Genomic DNA, 19,986 nt, shown 5'->3' with positions numbered 1-19,986 from the left:
GCTAAAGATCTAGTTTGCAACCCCTTTGAACAATGTTCTGAACCCAAACGTCTGAAATGTTTTGGGACCAGATGGCTGCAAAAGCCAAAAGACATCCACACACTTTTACAAGTTGGGGCAACTCTCATTGTAAGCAGGGCTTGCCATCAGTCAATGGATTTTGGGATTCAGGGCTTACAACAGAACTGGGTTCCAGGCTTGAACCCTGAAGAAATAAGAGCTCTTTTTACTTTCAGGAGCAAGGGCTTTGACAGCCAGAGAGTTTGCCTTCTGTTCCTGTGGCAAAATGCTACTCTTCTCCCCCATGATCTCCTTGATAAAGGTGTTTAGAGATTCATCAAAGAGTAGTTACCCTGTAAAAGTCATCCTCAAGATGCTACTTCCACTGAAGTTCCACAGACCAACATATAAGCGTCCTCCACATATTCCAAAAAAGGCCCATTCTGGAAATTTGGCAGATTATATGTCGCTAGCCCATCTAAACAATAATGCAGAGCAGTGGGCACTCCAGATGTTGGGAGGACAGAAGGATATGCAAGTAATAAACTTGAATCCTAAAAAATGGTCTTGGATCAGATGGACAAGGTTTCGAAGATGGACCTGATCGCAATAGCAGGTTGCATGACAGGGCCTGCAATGGTGAACAAAGCATCAGAAAAGGCTTCCAAATGTTTGTCCATGGAGTCCCTGAACACCGAGATATCCTCAAAAGGGACAGTTAAGGTCTTGCTGAGAGAGGACACGGCTGAGTCCACAAACGGGGACACCCCATTATTTTAGAAAACTCTCTTCAATAGGATACAAAATGCTTGTAAGGAGGAAGACTTTCTAAAGTTGAGGTCAATCCCAGTACAAAACAAGCTGTAATGGCAAGGGGTACAGGAAAGGTTTTAGTAGACTAAAGCATTTTTTTTAAGAGCCCAGACAACTGAACTGTGGAAAGGTCAATGCAGACAGCTCTAAGTCAGGGCACAGATGTACTGCATCAAAAAAGACTTAGTGCCTTTAAGCTATGGAGATATGTCAGCATTTGGACCTTCCTCATGTGCAGAGTTCTCAGAACTTGACAAATCATCATCTTCATCTTCCATATTTGAATGAGAAACAGCAGCTGCTGCTAGAGAAAGACCAGAGACTGACTATGAGGAAGAGGTGGCCCTTGCGGAGTGAGGACTTTTACAAGGCCAAAGGAGGTGAACTATTACTTGTGACACGGTAGTAGAAAATTTCCCTACCAACACACAAGAGTGGGCCAACCCAAAAAAACAGGTGGGGATAAAACCTGTGATTGTCACTGCCGACAGCAGGGGAGGCAAAAATACATATGCCAAGGAATTGCTGGTGCAGATGATGGAGAAGGCAAGAGAGGTTAAGCCGGGTCTGTGCATGTGTCCCATAATGGCACCCCCAGGTGCTGGGAGTCAGATTTAGAAGGACTCTAATTCAGGCTCAATGAAAAGCTTGGACAAGAGCCAAGGAAACAAAAGAATGGCACAAACTTTAAACAGTAAGAGATTCTCTCCTGCCACTCTCCTGCGATGGTAACCCCCCCCCCCCCCACCCCAGCAGATAGGCAGGGTGTTAAAAAGCCTTATACAGCCAAATTTACGCCATCTGGCTGGCATAGCTCCCAGGGGAATTCAGAGACCCAGTATCACCAGACCACTCGGGGAATCAGGAGGGGATTTTTTTCCCCTGCTGTAGCAAGTTGAATCATGCTTTGCTGGGGTTTTTCGCCTTCCTCTGGATCAACTGTGGGTATAGGATTGTGTATATTGGATTGTATGGTTGTGTTTTCTTGTTTTATTGATTGAGCTAGATGGACTTGTGTCTTTTTTCAACCTATGTAACAAACCTTGTAACTCTGTAACCTCTGCCTTGGACCTGTAGGGTAGCTAACTCAACACACTGCACCATGTGCCTATGTGAGTGTCAAATGCAGGATCCAGTGCCCACAGGGTGACATGACAGGCCAGTCCAGTATCTCCTTCCTAGTGGGATCCGGGTATGGTTCCCCAAGGCAAGTCAAGAACTGGCCAATCTGAAAGCTGCAAACAGAAGCCCCAGTAGCTCCACTGCAAATGAAAAACATTGATAGAAGAAAAATTTGTCTTGAAAAACATTTGCCTCCCTCAGAACAGAGAGAAGATGTCTGTTTTTCTAAGAACACCAGAAAAGATTTAAGGCACGCTGAGAGTGGTAGTGCCGTCTGGGCTGTCTTCACAGTTTTGCTTTGCTAGAGTCTAATTCTCCTGAAGGTTGCAGTATGACCCAATGGTTCCAGAAAACTTTATCCTGTGCCCAATAATGTTTATACAAAGTATAAACTCCAACAAGAAACAATAGGCAGAAATTCTGTGTTGCATGAATTAGCCTCATTAAATTTCAACAATGATATACCAAAAGAATTGACGTTAAATCTCTACAGAATTATCAGAATCTTACAAATTCCAGCAGTCTTGCACGCCTAAATATGCAATAATGAGAACTTAGTTTGAATTAAATCTTTTCTTCACCAGGTAGTCCAAATCCAAACCAACAACAAACACAAATGTAATCACTCATGGTTGTGGCATGCACAGCACATAGGCAGGGACCTCTACCCACAGCAGCCTCCCATCTCCCCCTTTTAGAATTCCAAGTTTTAACTGCATGATTGATGTGGAAATTAATTAATCTCAAAGTGCATGCTAATTGTTTAATTGCTTGCTTGATCTATATGGATCATTTTCGGGAATTAAAAGTAGCTGATTTACTCTGGCTATTGATTGAATGTGGCACTGAGTTATTTTGCTTGCAACCTGATTTGAAATTCCCTCAATTAATTCCCAAAACCTTTTGCTTCTGAGGCGGCTGGGTGCGTTTGCCCCTTCTGGCTGATCTATACTAACTTGTCATGCTTAAGAGATATTTATTATTAGATCCGGCAAGTAATAATGACACATTAATATTAACGGGGGCTGTACATTTCTAAAGAATGGATTGCGAACGTGGAATTAAAACCGATATATTTGTCAGTATCAATTTTCTCAAATTCTTTGGTGACCTGGGTGGACTAATTAATGGGCATTCCCTTCTCACGCAGTCAGCACTACGGAGTCATTGTCAACGTTAAAATGTTCCACCATGGGACAGCTTTTACTTTGCATTTCAGTACCCTGCTTAGTTATGAACATGAAAAATAATACATTTTTATTGGATTTTCTTCCCTTCTAGGCTTGTTTCACAAGAAAACTGGAACCCTATCTGCTGTGAAATTATGCTGATCAACATGAATTGGTGATCACTCTCTCATACTCATAACCGACTAGTATAAGACTACTTGAAAACCACTTTTTATTTGTACAACAAGGACAGGGATTTGTTTAGCTCTTTTTATCATAACACTGCTCCAGCATAAAAGGATTTTTGACTTATCCATACAATCAATAAAAACACTGGTAAACAGAACGGTTAGAAACCCTATGAAAGTCCTCCCACTTTACAGCAATTCTGTTTTTTAGCAATCGTTTAAGGGTTAACGGAAGAAGAAGCAAGGGTCCTATATCCTGTACTGTACTCCAAGAAAAGGATTTTACAGATAAATCAAAAATCATATTTTTTTGAATATAGGACACAGGCACAGTTGTAAACAACTGGGATGTCCAAAAGCAATACATAAAAATGAGGGATGACTAACAGAGCAAACAAATGCCAACAGGCCCACAAATAAATAAATACATAATCAAGGAATAGAAGACTAACTAGACAGCCCCTTGATGCACTTGATAGCCAAAACCAGCATCAGCAGAAGCTTAAACATCCAAATGGTAACACCTAGTAAAATTTGGAAAACTAGTAAACAGAGGACCAGGCGGCAGTCTTCCACATCTGTGAAACAGATGCTTAAAGTGGTTGTAGACCCTTACATGTACCCAGGGAAGGGACTATCCTCAGGGGATACAGAGAGATGAAACAAATCCTCCTACATAGGTTGTACCAGTCTATCTGCAGCACTCGCTTCTCTACATCAATTCAAAGTGCTGAGCTTATAAGCATGTCTGCGAGTTTGGAAAAAAGGGGGAGGAGAGCTGAAGTTACACTCCGCAGGGCTCAGTAAGTAAAGCTCTTAGAGATGATTGGAGGGAAGGGACACACGCCCCTTCACACAGCACACAAGAACAGAGCTGAGGCTGTCAATTAGCTGGAGATCCCTCCCCTGTCATCATTTTTCTCTTGGTGTTAGGAAAAATAGTAAAAAGTGATTCATGCTGATAGCAGAGGAACGAAGCAGCAGACAGAAATGACATGTAGTGCTTTTAATTGAGACAGGTACACAATATAGAGGGATATATGCTTTGTTCATATTTCATATCTGTGGTTTGCAACCATTTTAATGCTGAAAAGCCCACGAAAACCCAGCAAAAATCTTGTGAGGGCACCTTAACAGGAAAGGGAGGAACCTTGCACTGTAGTAATCAGACTTGAACATCAAGAGATGGTGGACAAGAAGCAGGATGCCCTCTACGAGAGCCTTCAGGGAGAACAAAAATAATCCATCTAAAAGAAAGCTGTAGCTAACAAACATGTACAGCACCAACCACCTTTGAACAGTTAAGAAAGGCCTCTATTAGATGCTTAGGAGCTGGACAGAAAGATGGTAGGATGGCTTTCTAGTGAACATGAAAAAGGATACCACTTTGGGCAGAAAAGAAGTCTGGAGTCTCAGGATAACCTTATCCTTGTGCAACGCCAGGAAGGGCTCCTTACAAGATAATGCCGCTAGCTCTGATACTTACCTAGTAGTGGAAGTGATAGTGACAAGGAAAAACAACCTTAAGACTAAGCTCAACTAAGGGAAGATCCCTGATAAATCCGATGGGAGGTTTTGAATAGTCGACAGTATCAGATATAGATCTTACAGCATCACCAGAGAACATCTAGGAGAAGTTATACGAGTGACTCCTTGTACATAGGCCTTCACCAGGAAGTGAGAGGGCAAAAGATGCAGAAAGAGGATAACAAAGGCTGAAGTATGTCCCTTGAGGGTACTCAAGGCCAAATGCAAATCTAATGCATGATTGAAAAATTTCAGAGAAGTCAGCTTTCTAGCATGGAGAACAGTTGGGATAACTAAATCTATATGCCTCAGTCGCTCAGGACTACAGCCAGGTATCAAAGCCAGCAACCAAGTAGACGGATGAAAGACTAGGCCTTGAGACAAAAGGCCTGGGCGATCCTGAAAAGTCAATAGGTAGTCCACTAGAAGCTGGAGAACATCCAATACCAAGCCCTCCTGGGCCAGTTCAGGGCCACAAGAACCACCAGAATGCCTTTCAATTAAATCCACGAGCAGTCATGGAGGCAGCTTTAGTGGAGGGAAATCATAGATCAGGTGAATTTGATAGCATGGAATCACCAGAGCATCTACTGCAAAAGCCTGAAGACCCCAAATCCCTTAACTAGTGATAAACCTTTCTAGTTTGTGGTTGATTTGAAATTCCAAAAACCCCACATCCAGTATCCCCCACCTTTGACAGGTCCTGAAATACCTTCAGATGAAGGCACTGCTCTCAGATCAAGACACTGACAGCTCTGCCCAGGTCAAATCAATTCCGCTTCCTTCTCGGTTGCCTGACCTCTGGTGTCTCTGATGGTTTATGTAAGTCACAGATGTGGCACTGTCTCACTGTGTGTCAGAAGCCCCCCCGGAGTTGAGACGTCCAGTGGTGAAGGGACTGGCTCCGAGTTCAAGAATTTTATCCATTGGGCAATGTTCTGCTGGGAAGCCTTGGGTCTTGCTCTTCATGTGGATGTTACTTGACACGTACCACCTACCTAAACTTTGTTGCTGACAAAACATACCCCTTCATGGAAAAAGGTATTCCCTGACGGCATTGGTCTCTCATCAGTATAATTCACCCTGTCACACTGTAAAATACAGCCTACTGAGGCTTTCACGAATATATAGAATTAGGACTGCAGATAATACTGGGGTGCCATGAAGTGGCTCTGCAGCTTATGCATGTATTTTCAAATGAGTGCAAACGCAACCCCTATTTTTAATGCAAACTGTTAGACAGGATAATTCGGTTGGTTGCAGGTTGGTTGGTAAGTTGAGCAGGGTGTTTTTTTTTTTTACATGTGTCGCCCTTCCCTGTGCTCCTTGCTGCAAAGGCCAGTTATAGGTGGGGGCAATGGCCATTTGTTTGCACAGGTAAAACGTACGCAGGAGGATTCGTTTTATCTTTTCAGGTTTATCACCTGAAGCTTGTCACTTCACTGGGTTTATGTAAAGGTTTACAATCACATTAACGATCTATATCATCTAAGACTTTAACACAGTACATTGCACATACAGGCAAAAACGTTCAAAATAAAGCAAAAATACAGAATTATTACCTAAGGGCTGAAAGAAAGATGAAACAACTGGAGCCCAAGAATACAGAAAAAATAGGATCACTCGGTCAGAGTTTGCAACACCAGGGCAATGGTGAATACCAGCCTCAGTGCCGAACCAGCCAGAGTGTACATATTTCAGGCCGTAGCCTCCACCTTCCTGTCAGCCGAATCCTGAAAGGCCGGGGACTCTTCAACCGGAATCATGGTTGCCTTGTTCAATCTGGAAACTGGAGGGTCGGTGGCACAGTCCACCGGCTACCACCGGTGGCACAGTCCACTTCTTAAGAAGGGACTCCTCATAGGGGTAACACCTAGTAAATTGCTTAGGGACCCCTCAGGGTGCGGACGCAGATGTGGAGGAATCATCCTCACTATCTGAGGATTCTGGGCGTGTGGTCCCAGACCCAGCAGGGTGACCCATGTCCGCAGCGGCCGAATCAGATTCAGGATGTAATGAGGCAGGGGAAGGCAGGGGGCGCTTTTTGCTAGCCCATCACCCGAAAACCACCTCCACCCAGGACACAAAGAACTCCAGGACAGCCATCAGTGCATCAATGGATGGTTGGGACCCGGGGGGCCCATGCAGCCTCAGAAAGGGGGTCAGGTGGGGAGATGTGCTCCAAAGACTCCATAAGTCACCAGGGGGACCCCACAAAAAGTGTAAAACACTGCAAAGGGACAACCCCCACCGCACTGGCAGCACCACCCGATCACCAGGCACAAAGGGATCCTAAGCAGAGAGGGAGAGAACCCCACCAGACTCATCACCCAGCAGAAACAGGCACCTGCAACCACCAGGATAGTCTGCACCAGGGGATAAGGAGGGGATCCCACAACCGAAATCGCCACCCACAGCGCTCCACTGTCATGGCTGCCACTATTTTCAAGGGCAAACCACCGCAAAATGGCCGCCGGACTACACAAACATGGCCGCTGTGCATAGACACATAGGCTACAGCAAAATTATTATTTTTCTGCCTAGTGTCCGATTCCTGTAGGGGGCAGTATAACCCAATGGTTATCAAGATCAGGAGCTGTGTCCTTCAATGAACGAAAGAGAAATGTTATTTTTATCCATCTACTTTTTCTATTGCCTTTTGAATAGCATTTACACGCATACCAGCAGAACCCAATTTTTTGGAGGGACCTTTGTGGAAATACTAGGGGTCAGAATGCCAGCCCCTCCTGTCATCCTATCCTGCCCAGGTGGGGACAACACCTTACCCTCTGCACTATATCACACTGTTAGAATCCACTCTCCCCTCCGATTGGTAGGTACCATGTGGTTATGAACATGCGAGCTCCTGAATATGTGATATATACAGTGATATTTATTACAATGTTACTCTCTCATTAACAGAACATATGAACATATGCTTCTCTTCGCTATATACTCCTGAGGAAAGGTTATGGACCTGAAACGCGTCAGATGCTATGGAGCGAGCATACCTGCACTGTGTTCAATAACAATAGGATGTTTGTAATATGAACCGTTTGTTTTTATATTATCTATTTGCACATAAGTTCATGTCTAGCATCATGTTGAGAGTTTCTAATTGATTAATGCTTTAATATGCCAAAATACATTCATATAATTTGTTTTATTTTGGTGTCTTGCCTGCCCTCAAAGTCTCAAGCACAATGGGGGATTCTCTTGTTTGACTAATAAAATATTTGGTTACTTTAGTTTTGGTTCCCGTCCTTCTGTTGTATACTGCCAGCAGATAAGTCCGATGAGATCATGAACCTTGGCATTGGCAATCGTGACTACAGTCATAGGTAAAAGCTTGTCCTGGCTGGTTTGCATTGAGAGATAAACATCAATTTTCTTGGTGGCAGTCGTACCCACATGGCCCTGTTGAAAAAAAAAAAAACCACAATGTCACATCAGGGAAGAAATAGCACTGGAAGTATTGCAGAATGTTAAATGAAACTGAACTCTCAGTAATAAATATGCTGTGTGAGTTATAATGTCTCTGATTGTTGCTTGTGCTATTTAATAGAATCTAAAGCAGAACCTAACTGTATCTGAACACCACAAACTGAACATGTTATTTAATTTTATTATTCAAAGCAAACTCGCTCATCCATCCATGTCTCCATGCTTTATTTATATTTTTTTGGAGAAATCACTTTAACATTTCAGGATTCCAGGAAGTAAATGCTACATGAATGGTCTGCTCTTACTCAAGATGGTCCTAACATTTCTAGCTGGGGGCCATCTTGAGTAAGGGCAGACGAATCATGCAGCATCTACTTCCTGGAATCCATCTGCCCTTAGCTCATGTATGCAGACAGGAGGGTGTACATAGCTGGGAAAGCCAATCTTCCTCTCCTTCAGATAAAAGAAAAAAATATGCCATCTGTTTCCGGTGGTTGTAATGCAGGCTGGTTATGGCGTTCCACCACACCAGGAAATACTACTTTTACAACTGGAAAAGTTTGTGAGTGTATTTATTTTGTACTTTTACTTAATAAAAGCTTCTTATAATATACTACACTATGGAAGCATGCTCTTTTTATATGGTGGCTGGTATGAGGGGGTGAGGAGGAGATAGCCCCAGAGCTTAGGAGGAGACGCTGGAGTGACCCCCATCCCTGTAGGAAGTACAAGTTTTACCCCAGTGGAGATCTGAATGGCCCATACCCTACCTGCCTCTGGTAAGTAGGGAGGAGAGAGGAGAGCACAGTTTGCAGCACTGGACACAGTGAGAGATCACGAGTGTGACATACTTGCACAGTGGACACCGGTCACTATATGCATTTATGAACTGTATTACTAAAGGACCATAGAAGGAGGAGGAGTTAATGGATGATTCAAATTAGCACTTGTCATTTTATATATATGTTCACTGAATTTATTTATTTATGAGATGTATGTGTAAACCTACTTTTCAGAGCTCACTGCTGTTTATATATATATATATATATATATATATATATATATATATATATATATATATATATATATATATAGAGCACAGATATTGTTTGCACTTCATATTGATTGGATTATACATCACAGGCAATACCACTTATTCATACTATTTAAGATATAGCACAAGTATTGTTATAAGCACTTTATATTTACTTGAATTACACATTACAAGCACTACTATATGCATGTTAGATTAATATATTTTAGGGTGACAACTGTTACCCAGAAGATATGAGATTTATTTTACCTCAGACAATATTTTGGTTAAATGAGAGGTCTTTGACTATGAGTGAAAGCTTCAAAACACCAATATTAGTTTTATTGGTATATAGCCTGAAAGCCTAAATTAATTTACAACAATCTATCTATAGTACATACAAAAATGGAAAATATTCCTAGTTTAACTGAACAAATATAGAGTATGATACTCATATACAAACACAGCACTACCGAGACAAAGAGGACAAGCAATGTATACCTTAAAAGTCCATAGTTACCCTTCCCTTGAGTGTTTTATCCTGGTCTGCAATGCAAGAGGAAGTTCCTCTCCCTTTTCCTACACGAATATAGATCTGGTTCAGCTATCCTGCCCTGTTCCTCCCTCTGGGTGTATCTCGTTCAGGATTGGACAACTTCCTCCTCGCCTAGCTTAGCATAATTCAGCCCCTTGCTAACCCCTCATCTCTGTTGGAGGGAGAATTTAATTATACCTGTTGGTTTGCTCTGAAATTGAAAATTAAGATAAGCAAGGTTCATCTCCGGAGCACATTGTCCAACCCTTCAACTGATAGTCCATCTTCATTGCATATCTTAATGAGAGTTCTTTGAAATGGAAACTGAATTTAAGGGCGGATATGACATAGCCTATTCACCCCATGGCATTGACCCCAGGATGTCTGGCTCACAGGAATTTAATCACAGGGTGATGCTATTAGTATGTGTTTAAGTGTGAATAGCAGGTGCCCCCTGGTCGCTCAGGCATGCACTTCCAACGGATTTATTAATCAAATTACTATTGCTGGTCAGACTTAAAAGTCTACACTAATATTCATCTATGTGTTTGACATCAACACTCAATATCTTGAAAAATAAATATTTACATCCATCTATGTACAATTACTATAGGAGATTTATACATCACTCCTCCTCACACAACACAGTAATGGAGATTACACATAAACTCATGAGGCAACACAACACATTGAGTCACTGATTTATCTTCATCCATTATACTTAGTAGTAGATTGAGAGTCTATTGGCTTAAAGAGCAGCGCTGATTCATTTACACTTAGAAAGGAGGGTGTGCCTAGCTGGGAAAGCCCCTCCTTCTCTCCTTCAGATAAAAGAAAACAAAATGCCCACGCAGACCCCTGGGATGTATAACACAATTTTTGCTTAGGCCTGAAACCAGGAAGCAACTGAAAAAATGTAAAAGAAAAACAAAACAAACCATAAATATAATATACCTTTCCATCTATTTTATGTATTTATTTACAGGCTAGCAGCATATGGTTAAATAGTTCATGTTAATTGAGAGAGTAAAGTTCTCCTTTAATACCAATATAATTTTGCCATCTAATTTTAAGAAGTAATTTACTAACTGGTGACTGCTGAGGCTGACTGATAAGTATCATGCACAAATTACTCACAAATACAGAGCTTGCGCTGTTAGTTTTAAGTCCCGAACTATTGCAGGAACCTATAATTCTAGGATTTCATCTAGCTGGGTGAATAAGAATTTCCAAAAAGATTTTGTGTGCTGCCACCTGGTGGAAGCAAATGGAAACGCAGAGCAAAAACTGGCTGCAAGGACAACACCTCACAAAAATGATTTTCTGATCATATTTGCCTAGGCAGGGAGAACACCTAATTCCAATACAGACAGTGTCCCTGGGGAAAAATAAAACCAGGAACCCAGTGATGTAAGGCTAGAGTGACAAGCCCCCTTGCTCCTAAGCATAAAGTACTGCACCCTGAGGAGAACACTATAAAATCAGCAAAAAAAAACTGCACTCTACATAGGCAGAGCAAGGACTGTGTTAAAATCCAAATCGCTGCCTATTTGAGAACTCTGCCCAGCTCTATATTGTTCCTGTTTAGTTGTGGCGGCTTTATTTGCTCATACAAGTATCGCCATCCAATGCAACCCACTTTGTGGCTTGTACTCTATGCCTTTGTTCCGTGCTGTTATTTACGCCCGAGATGATATCACGCTGTGAAATAAAGTGCAAGTCGCTTTTTTTCCCTTCTCTTTTACAGGCTTGTAAATAAACTTGCATCGGGAGTAAGCGGGTTCATTAGGGATCTGGACATTAAACCAAAGGAAAACAGCCACATAAAAATTGATTTGTTGCTTATCTACATGGCCAAACAAGGCCGAGTTTATTTTTTTTAACTCTTTCTGAGAAGCAGTACTAGCAAATCGACGAATTGACAGAGCAATGCAACTTGCACCAAACAATGCTGGATTAGCAGTACATTGAAAATTAGCCATTTAAGAATCATTCATGTGTGCATTTATATTTCATATAAGCCATTCAAAGGTAAAGTAGAGATAGAAACCTGGAAGTAATAGAAAGTTAAAGCGGTAGTAAACTCTGTATTTAAACTTGTAGCTACAGGTAAACTTGCAATCAGGCTTACTTGCAGGTGCAATGAATATTTATTAAAAGTGCACAGTTTAGGAGGTATTCACATTAGGAATAGCTAGGACTTCTCCCCAACCTCTCCCATCATATGGAATACCTTACCCCAATCTGTCCAAATATCTCCTACTTTGTCCACTTTAAGGTGATCTCTGAAAATCCTATTCCTCAAAAAAGGCTATCCTACCCCCACCTAACTGTACTTTTATTTTCTCCATCAGCTCATACCCCACTGTTATTACCCTTTGTATCACCTGACCCTCCCACTGTTATTACCCTTTGTATCACTTGACCCTCCCACTATTACCCTTTGTATCACTTGACCCTCCCACTGTTATTACCCTTTGTATCACCTGACCCTCCCACTGTTATTACCCTTTGTATCACTTGACCCTCCCACTATTATTGCCCTTTGTATCACCTGACCCTCCAACTATTACCCTTTGTATCACCTGACCCTCCCACTGTTATTACCCTTTGTATCACTTGACCCTCCCACTGTGATTACCTTTTGTATCACTTGACCCTCCCACTGTTATTACCCTTTGTATCACTTGACCCTCCCACTGTTATTACCCTTTGTATCACCTGACCCTCCCACTGTTATTACCCTTTGTATCACTTGACCCTCCCACTGTTATTACCCTTTGTATCACTTGACACTCCCACTGTTCTTACCCTTTGTATCACTTGACCCTCCATTTTAGATTGTAAGCTCTAAGGAGCAGGTTCCTCTGATTCCCCCTGTATTGACCTGTACCGTCTGCCCTCATGTTGTAAAGTGCTGTGCAAACTGTTGGCGTTATATAAATCCTGTAGAACAATAATAATAATAATCAGTGATTGTACTCTTTACTCCATAATAAAGGGGAGCACGTGTTGCATCATGCAGGTCCTGGCTATTTGCAATTGAGCGAATGGTCACTGCTACTAGGACCTACAGCTAAAAAAATGTTTTATAATACTAAAATAAGGTGATCGGTTAGGCAAAAAAAACACTTAAAAAAAAAAGCAATTAACCCCCTTCATATGTTACATTTTAATCTCATGTATGTCAAAATCTGCTAATACAGGAGATGCCAAACAGTACTCCATGGGCTTGTTTCCACACGTAGCATGTTCAGGCATAATGCAGAGAAATGAAGAACGAATGCTTTCATAAACCAGGTTTTCACATAGGTGCTGCTTTGTGGCACACTATTAAAAAAAGTGCCCTAAATTTTTACTAGCACAGTGGGGCCTATTGAAGTCAATTGAGCATGGAACCTTAAAAACGCAGCACATCTGAGCATCCATAGTAGTGTTTTTAATACATGTAAAGAAAGTTCACCCCAAAAACCCTTCTACAGTATTGTTAATAAAGTAAAAATAATGAAACACCATAGAAGGGTGAATGCAGGCACTAGAATTTCACATCTGGTGGCTGTAGGAATAGTGATAAAAAGGGTGAATGATTGAACATTAACATTAAATCAAGCAAAATAAATCAATTTCAGACAATTGACCCTTGGTTTTACACTAAATCAGCCCACATTATTGCAGCTTAAAAAAAAAAAGTAAAGGAGGGTGTAGTTCATAAATGGCAAAGAAAGATGCAATCTACTTCTGTGTTCCACTACCAGTACATTGCTCAGCCAACACCACCACTCCTGCAGCCATTCATGTATTTCTATATAAAAAAAAAAAAAAAAAAGCAAAATCCCTGCCCAGCTTTCAGCAAGAAAGCAGGCATGAAACCTTGGTTGCAGACATTGGATGCTACTTAGTACATACGAGGCCAAGCCACCAAATCTAATATGGTGGACCAACATAGGAAAGCAGGTAGGGAAGGTGAACAAAAGAAAGCACAGGGAAGCAGGTAGGGAAGGTGAACAAAAGAAAGCATAGGGAAGCAGGTAGGGAAGGTGAACAAAAGAAAGCCATTACTTTATTTAGATAAAATGTTATTTATGTTTGGGCTAATTGCATTCTAAGCTATCAAAAATGAGCTGTGGAGAATACCCATCACCCAAGCTTTCAAGATTCTCTATTTAGGATGCACATAGAAGTGTGACTAGGCAGAGCACTGCATTAGGTTAGGACTAGAACTTTTCTTTCACCCCTTTGGTACTCCGAAGTGGCAACTTCTTGGACATCTTTCTCGATCTATATCCCTCCGCTTCTAATCCTTCTTTCCCTCCCTCATCCCCCAGGCTTCGCCATCCTTTGCTGGAGGATCCGTCTCTGGCCTGAAGTCATTACAGTGATTACAGATTGCATAGTCAATGTCAAAGGCCACCACAACCCAAACAAGAGTCCTAAATATGATATCACCTTCAAAAAGAAAGCATTAGGGGGCCCCATTTCAAGAAACAGATTTTCAAGCAATCAGCATACCTTCTGGAAAAAGACACAGGTCACAGATTCATAGTCCCAATACAGCTCAAACGGAATGAATCTTTATAGCATATATCCTGCACAATCAGAAAGAAGGAAATAACTCTGGGCAGGTACCGGTATATCTTTCTCATTCACATTCCGATACTATTTTAACGGTCCACGCCCTCATATTTAGTAGCCTGCTCCCAGGTACAATTTCACGTATTGGTAAAATTTGGAGATAGAACGCAGATTGTTCACTATGTGCTGAAGAGATTAAGAAAGCCATCTGCAACTTTGTACAAGATCATAAGGGTAATGAAACAGTGCAATAGAAGGCACTAAAATGTGTTTTATGGGGAATATTCATAGCACATGGAGCCACACTAAAGAAAAAGAGAATGTCTCAAATAGCTAATCTGTTTCAACACATAACTAAACGAGACATAGCCCATAAAAAGCATTACTCCATAAATCATACTATGACTGTGGAGACAAATGTGGCCACCTTTTGTCCCCAGCCTTATACCATCATTTGGAAAAAAAAAAAAAAAAAAAAAAACACTCCTAAAAAAGGCACGAGTCCAAAATCATCAAACACATACAAGGAATTTTGTGCTTCCTTTTACAGCATTAACAATAAGTCCGAAGATCTTCCAGAAGATGATATGGACAATAATATTAGAAAACTATATCAGAGACTCAGATCACCCCTTTATAAAACCATAGCCAACCTTGATTCCACGTTTAAATGGATTGAAAATGATCACCTTGTAAAACGGCACATTCAGTTTACCCAGTGGCCCTCTGGAAGATTTTACCCCTTATGAAGAGGCCGTTTTTTTGCTATTCAGCACAGCGCTGCTTCAACTGGCAATTGCGTGGTCATGAAACACTGTACATAAACAAAATCTAGATCATTTTTGTTCACACGAGTAGTGCTTTCTTTTGGTTGTATTTGGACAGCACTGTTTTTTTTTTGTTTTTTTTTATCTTTTGCGATATAAAAAGAAAAAAGACCGACGATTTTGAAAAAAAAAAAAAACAATATTTTTTACTTTCTGCTATAAAACATATCCAAAAAAAAAAGAATACAACAAAAAAGGTCTTCAAAAATTATGGTTAAAAAAAAGAAGTGCATATCGATTGGTTCATCTGACAGTTATAGCATCCACAAACTATGGAATATGTACTGGAATTTTTTATTCTTTTTTTTTATACTACTAATGGTGATCAATGACTTATAATGGGACTGCGAAAGTGCAGCGTCAATCTGACACTGGGGTGAACTGACTATATACCACTGACATCACCAGTGACATTAATTCAATGTTCAGTGCTAATAGGCACTGTCACTGTACTAATGACAATGGGTAGGAAGGGGTTAACATCTAGAGCGATCAAAGGGTTAAATGTGTGCGTAGCTATGTGTAATGTGTGTGATATGTACTGCTTTTACTAAGGATCATGTTGGGTTTTTTTTCCCTGCAGGGGGGGGGGGCAGCAAGATCCCCTGTCCATGAACAGAGCTCTATATTGTTTAGAATCACAGATCTCTGTACTGTGAATTACTGAGCAGATCAGCAGGTGCTGGCAGCCAATCATTGGCCAACACCCACTGATCGCCTTATGCTGTGATGAATCAAAGCACAGCCAATCTGGTGTGCGCATAGATCATGTACTAAGTACGTGATCCAGCGCGGGGAGGCCACTTTGCCGGCACACATGTAAGATAGGCATCAGCATTCGGTTAAAATAGAAATGAATGGCCAAACATTTGTGTACAGATATAAAAAAAATGATACATTCATATTTTATACATTATAAATGTAATAGGAAGAGCTAGGGGGAGGAAAAGCCTCAGTACACTGAGCTTCCCAGTAAATGGCTGTGAGGGGGGGGGGGGGGGGTCCGGACAAGACTGATCATTGGAGGAGAGCATGCTGTGCTCTCCTGCTTAGTGTGGTCAATTTTTAATAGGAAAGCAGATAGACTGACACCAGGGATTTCACACAAAGGAAACAATACAAAGAGAAGAGGATACTTTTTCATATATGTACATAGTACAGCAGGCACATATCAGGATAGGGAGTGTTGGGTTTGTATACTCTAACAATGAGTCTGAAAATCTTCCCAAAGACGATATGGACAAGGATATCGGAAAACTTTATCTGAGACTAAGGTCACCTTTATAAATCCATAGTTAACCTTGATACCACATTTAACCAATTGTCGACCGCCCCACTCAGATTTACTGCGGCAGGGCGGCTCGGCTGCACATAATCACGTGCCTCCCTGGTGGCCCATGGAATGAAGTGTGGAGAGCAGCATAGGTGGCATGACATCACCACAGACCAAGATGCAATGCTACAATTACTGTAACTAAACCCATTATTATTACTTACAGGCATTATTCCGCCTTACTCTTCTTCTAGTCGGGGTGGTCTGCTTTTTGGGCCACCAGAATGGCTCCCTTCCACCTCCTGGTCCACGATCAGCGGGACATCTGGCGTCTTTCCACCAGAAACATCCAGCCTGGCATCCCTGACCTCCATGTTGTGCTTGTTTTTAACTTTGGAAATGTGAGTGGCCCATACTTGGGTTATTAAAGAGGAACTGCAGTCTGCTCACATCAGTTGTAATAAAAACATCTTTGCCATTCTGAAGTTTCCCTCAAACCACTTTGCAATTTTTTTTTAATACATACGGTGATTCTGTACTTGGCAAATATGCTGCAGAAATCTCCCTCCACTAAATCTGACTGCAGCCATTTTAACTGTGGGCAGCTGAAGCTGCTGACTGTTCACTTCCTGGGACAGACACACACATATATATATATATATATATGTGTACACATACACATATACATACACACACACACGCCACTGCTGCTTGCCTGCACATTTCTAATCTCTTCATGAATGCTCATGGATCTCTGCAGTCTCCTGTTATCTCCGCCCTCATCCGGCCCCCTCCAGCTCTCCTTGGCTTTCATATCACTAATCCCTCACTCCCTTGCTGGCAAACTCTTACGAGAGTTAGAGAGAGCTGTACATGAGGTCATTAGCCTAGGCTTTTTACCAGGCAAGAAAGAGGAAGTGGGCTGTGTAAGGTATTTACTGGCACAAAAAATATATTTTACTATCCAAAGTTAAAACAACAAGAGCAGAGGATTTAATAGAGGGAAAGATGAAAAAAAATGACTGAAGAGCCGCTTTAATAAAATACACTGGTCTTAACACACTTAGGAGGTGCTTTTCCTCCTGGATCAGCTTGCCTTAGTGACGGATCATTTTGGGCTTTTATTTGTATTGCAGCAGTTTGATTTTTAGGGATTTTTACCTTCCTGCAAAAAAAAAACCTCTCTTTAAATTATTCATAGACCCTGGAACCTCCCCAAGCAATGAATGAGAAGGATGGGCAACAAATAGGCAAACAGAACTGTGCCAACAAACCCAATAGTAACAAAGGTCAAAAGACCCAACTTCAGAGTGCTGATGCTAGAAAAATGCAGCCGAAAGCTGCATCCACTGAAGACTGGACATCCACCTGGTAGACTTTTGAAAAGGTATGAATGGAGGACCAGCTGGCAGCCTTACAAAGCTAGGCTACAGAGGCCTCATGCCGGAATGCCCAGGAAACCCCCACCGATCTAATGGAATAGGCACATAAAAGTGCAGGAAAATAATTGTCCCAGACTGAAAGCTAGTAGAGAGCATTTCCATGGGAATCCCACTGGTATGGCACATACCGTACATACTTAAAGCGGAGTTCCACCCTAAAATGAAAGTTCCGTCCATCTTCTTGCTCCGGGTCACCTGAAAAACAAATGGATAATCGCAATTTTTTTTTTTTTTTACTTACCTTGTTTAGAAGATAATATACTTACCTTACTTCCTCTTCCTCCCTCTGCGGCCACGGAGAGTCATCACTTCCTGGCTTGCAATGATTCCTGGGAGCTGAACGTCATCGCTCCCAGGAATCAATGCGCCTGCACCGGCCCGACGTCAGTTCCGGTGCAGGCGCCGTCATACCTTGCTAAACAGCTTCTGGGCATGCCCAGAAGCTGTGCAGGGATGACGCTGTAGCCCCGGAAGTGACGGCGGGGCCGGCGCAGTGCATCGTGGGACCGAAGAGGACTGAAGAGGACGCAGAAGAGGATCGCGCTGGCTTCAAGCTGCCCACACCTGAGATGGCAGCGCTGGACAATACATTTTCAAGGTAAGTATTTCTTCTTGCAGGAAAGTGCAACCCGGGACAGTTCAGAGGCTATCCATTGTGGAATGCACTAGCCCAGACTGTCCCGGGGGTATTGTTATGTATTTTTTTTGGTTTTAGGTGGAACTCCGCTTTAACCTGATCCAAGTTGGACCAATGTAACTACATAAAAAACATACCATGCCCACCTTTAACTTTCCTGATCTACATACTACTGTGGAGAAAGTAACTTAAAAACATAACAAGTAAAGAACAAGCATTTTCTGAAGAAGGCTGGCATTGGCAGTCCTCATTTTTTCCCCATAACTGCTGTACTTTAATTAATCCAACTTCAATTCAAATTAAATCTGGCTCAATCTTTTTCATAGCTCCTACTTTGTACAGCCTTGTTTTGGGTCTGATCAATTTCCCATTGGCTGGCTCTGCATGAACATCCCCTTTTAATAGAAAACTCATGCCTTGCCAGAAGAAAGAAGCCGACACCTACATCCAGGTAGGTATGAAACAAATTTTAGGAACAAATAGGACAAGGGGTTTTAAAACAACCCGTGTTAAGAAAATAATTTTCATCCACTTTAACAAAAAGAAAACTACATAAATTATGCTAAGACACCGATCGCATTCACAAAAGCTGTTCATGAAAGAAAATCAATGTCTGCATGTGCACATTGGCCCATTCAGCTTACCCCTGCAAACGTTTTAATATAATAAATAGTCCTTTCCACAAGTATCTTTAATTGTTCCTTTCTGGGTGTTTTTTTTTTTTTCACAAAAAAAGGAAAGGAAAAATATTACTGGTTTGGAAATTTGTCTAGTTAAAAAGTTTAAAAATTCGTAAAAACCATTGCCTAGAGTAACATAGTGGGTGATGTGAGAAATGGGGGCATAGATCTGTTCAGCACCCCTCCTCTACAAATTCTGTGTGTGTACGTGTGGCAGGATTTAATGAAAGTCTACTGGGGAATGTGTTCCTCTTCTCCATTACTGGCTGATGGGGCTTGTGGAAAGGTTACGGTGTAGTCATTAACATGCTCCTAAATTATACAGCAAATTTGAAGCACTCTTGAAATGACCTCCAAGACAATTTAATTCTAGACTTGCTGGGAAAGTGCTCTGTTAATGCAGCTCAAACTGCTGATGTCCATGCAAAACGGAGAAGCACTTTTAGGTTACATAGAGATATAGACACAAAAATGTATGGACCCAAGTATAAATATGTACAATAAAAGAGTGAAATCAAAGCGAAGGGCCTTTTTTAGACTATTCTGCCTTTATGGTCATGGGTCATTACTTGTTGTCTGTCCTCTCAAACCAAAGAGTGGAGAGCATACAATGGACCATGAACTAGATGCTTAGAATCCCCCATTCCGATAGATGTTATTGGAGGCACACGAGGTCTGTCTATGGTTACGAGAAGGATTCAGCAAAAATCTTATCCGACGCAGA

At 41.6% G+C, this 19,986-nt stretch overlaps 1 protein-coding gene across 1 annotated transcript in view; it reads right to left on the bottom strand.

The window, feature by feature from the left end:
- Positions 1 to 19,986, bottom strand: part of MAPKAP1 (MAPK associated protein 1) — a 433,900-nt gene that overhangs the window by 263,391 nt on the left and 150,523 nt on the right. Inside the window, exon 5 of the mRNA XM_082263170.1 lies at positions 8,064 to 8,236. Coding sequence (XP_082119296.1) covers positions 8,064 to 8,236 — 173 coding nt within the window. The remainder of the gene's footprint in view (positions 1 to 8,063; positions 8,237 to 19,986) is intronic.

Source organism: Pelophylax lessonae (assembly GCF_965119305.1).
Source record: "Pelophylax lessonae genome assembly, chromosome: 7".
Classification (NCBI taxonomy): domain Eukaryota; kingdom Metazoa; phylum Chordata; class Amphibia; order Anura; family Ranidae; genus Pelophylax; species Pelophylax lessonae.
Note: the sequence above shows the minus strand (reverse complement) of the source record. Positions and strands in the feature narration are given on the sequence as shown.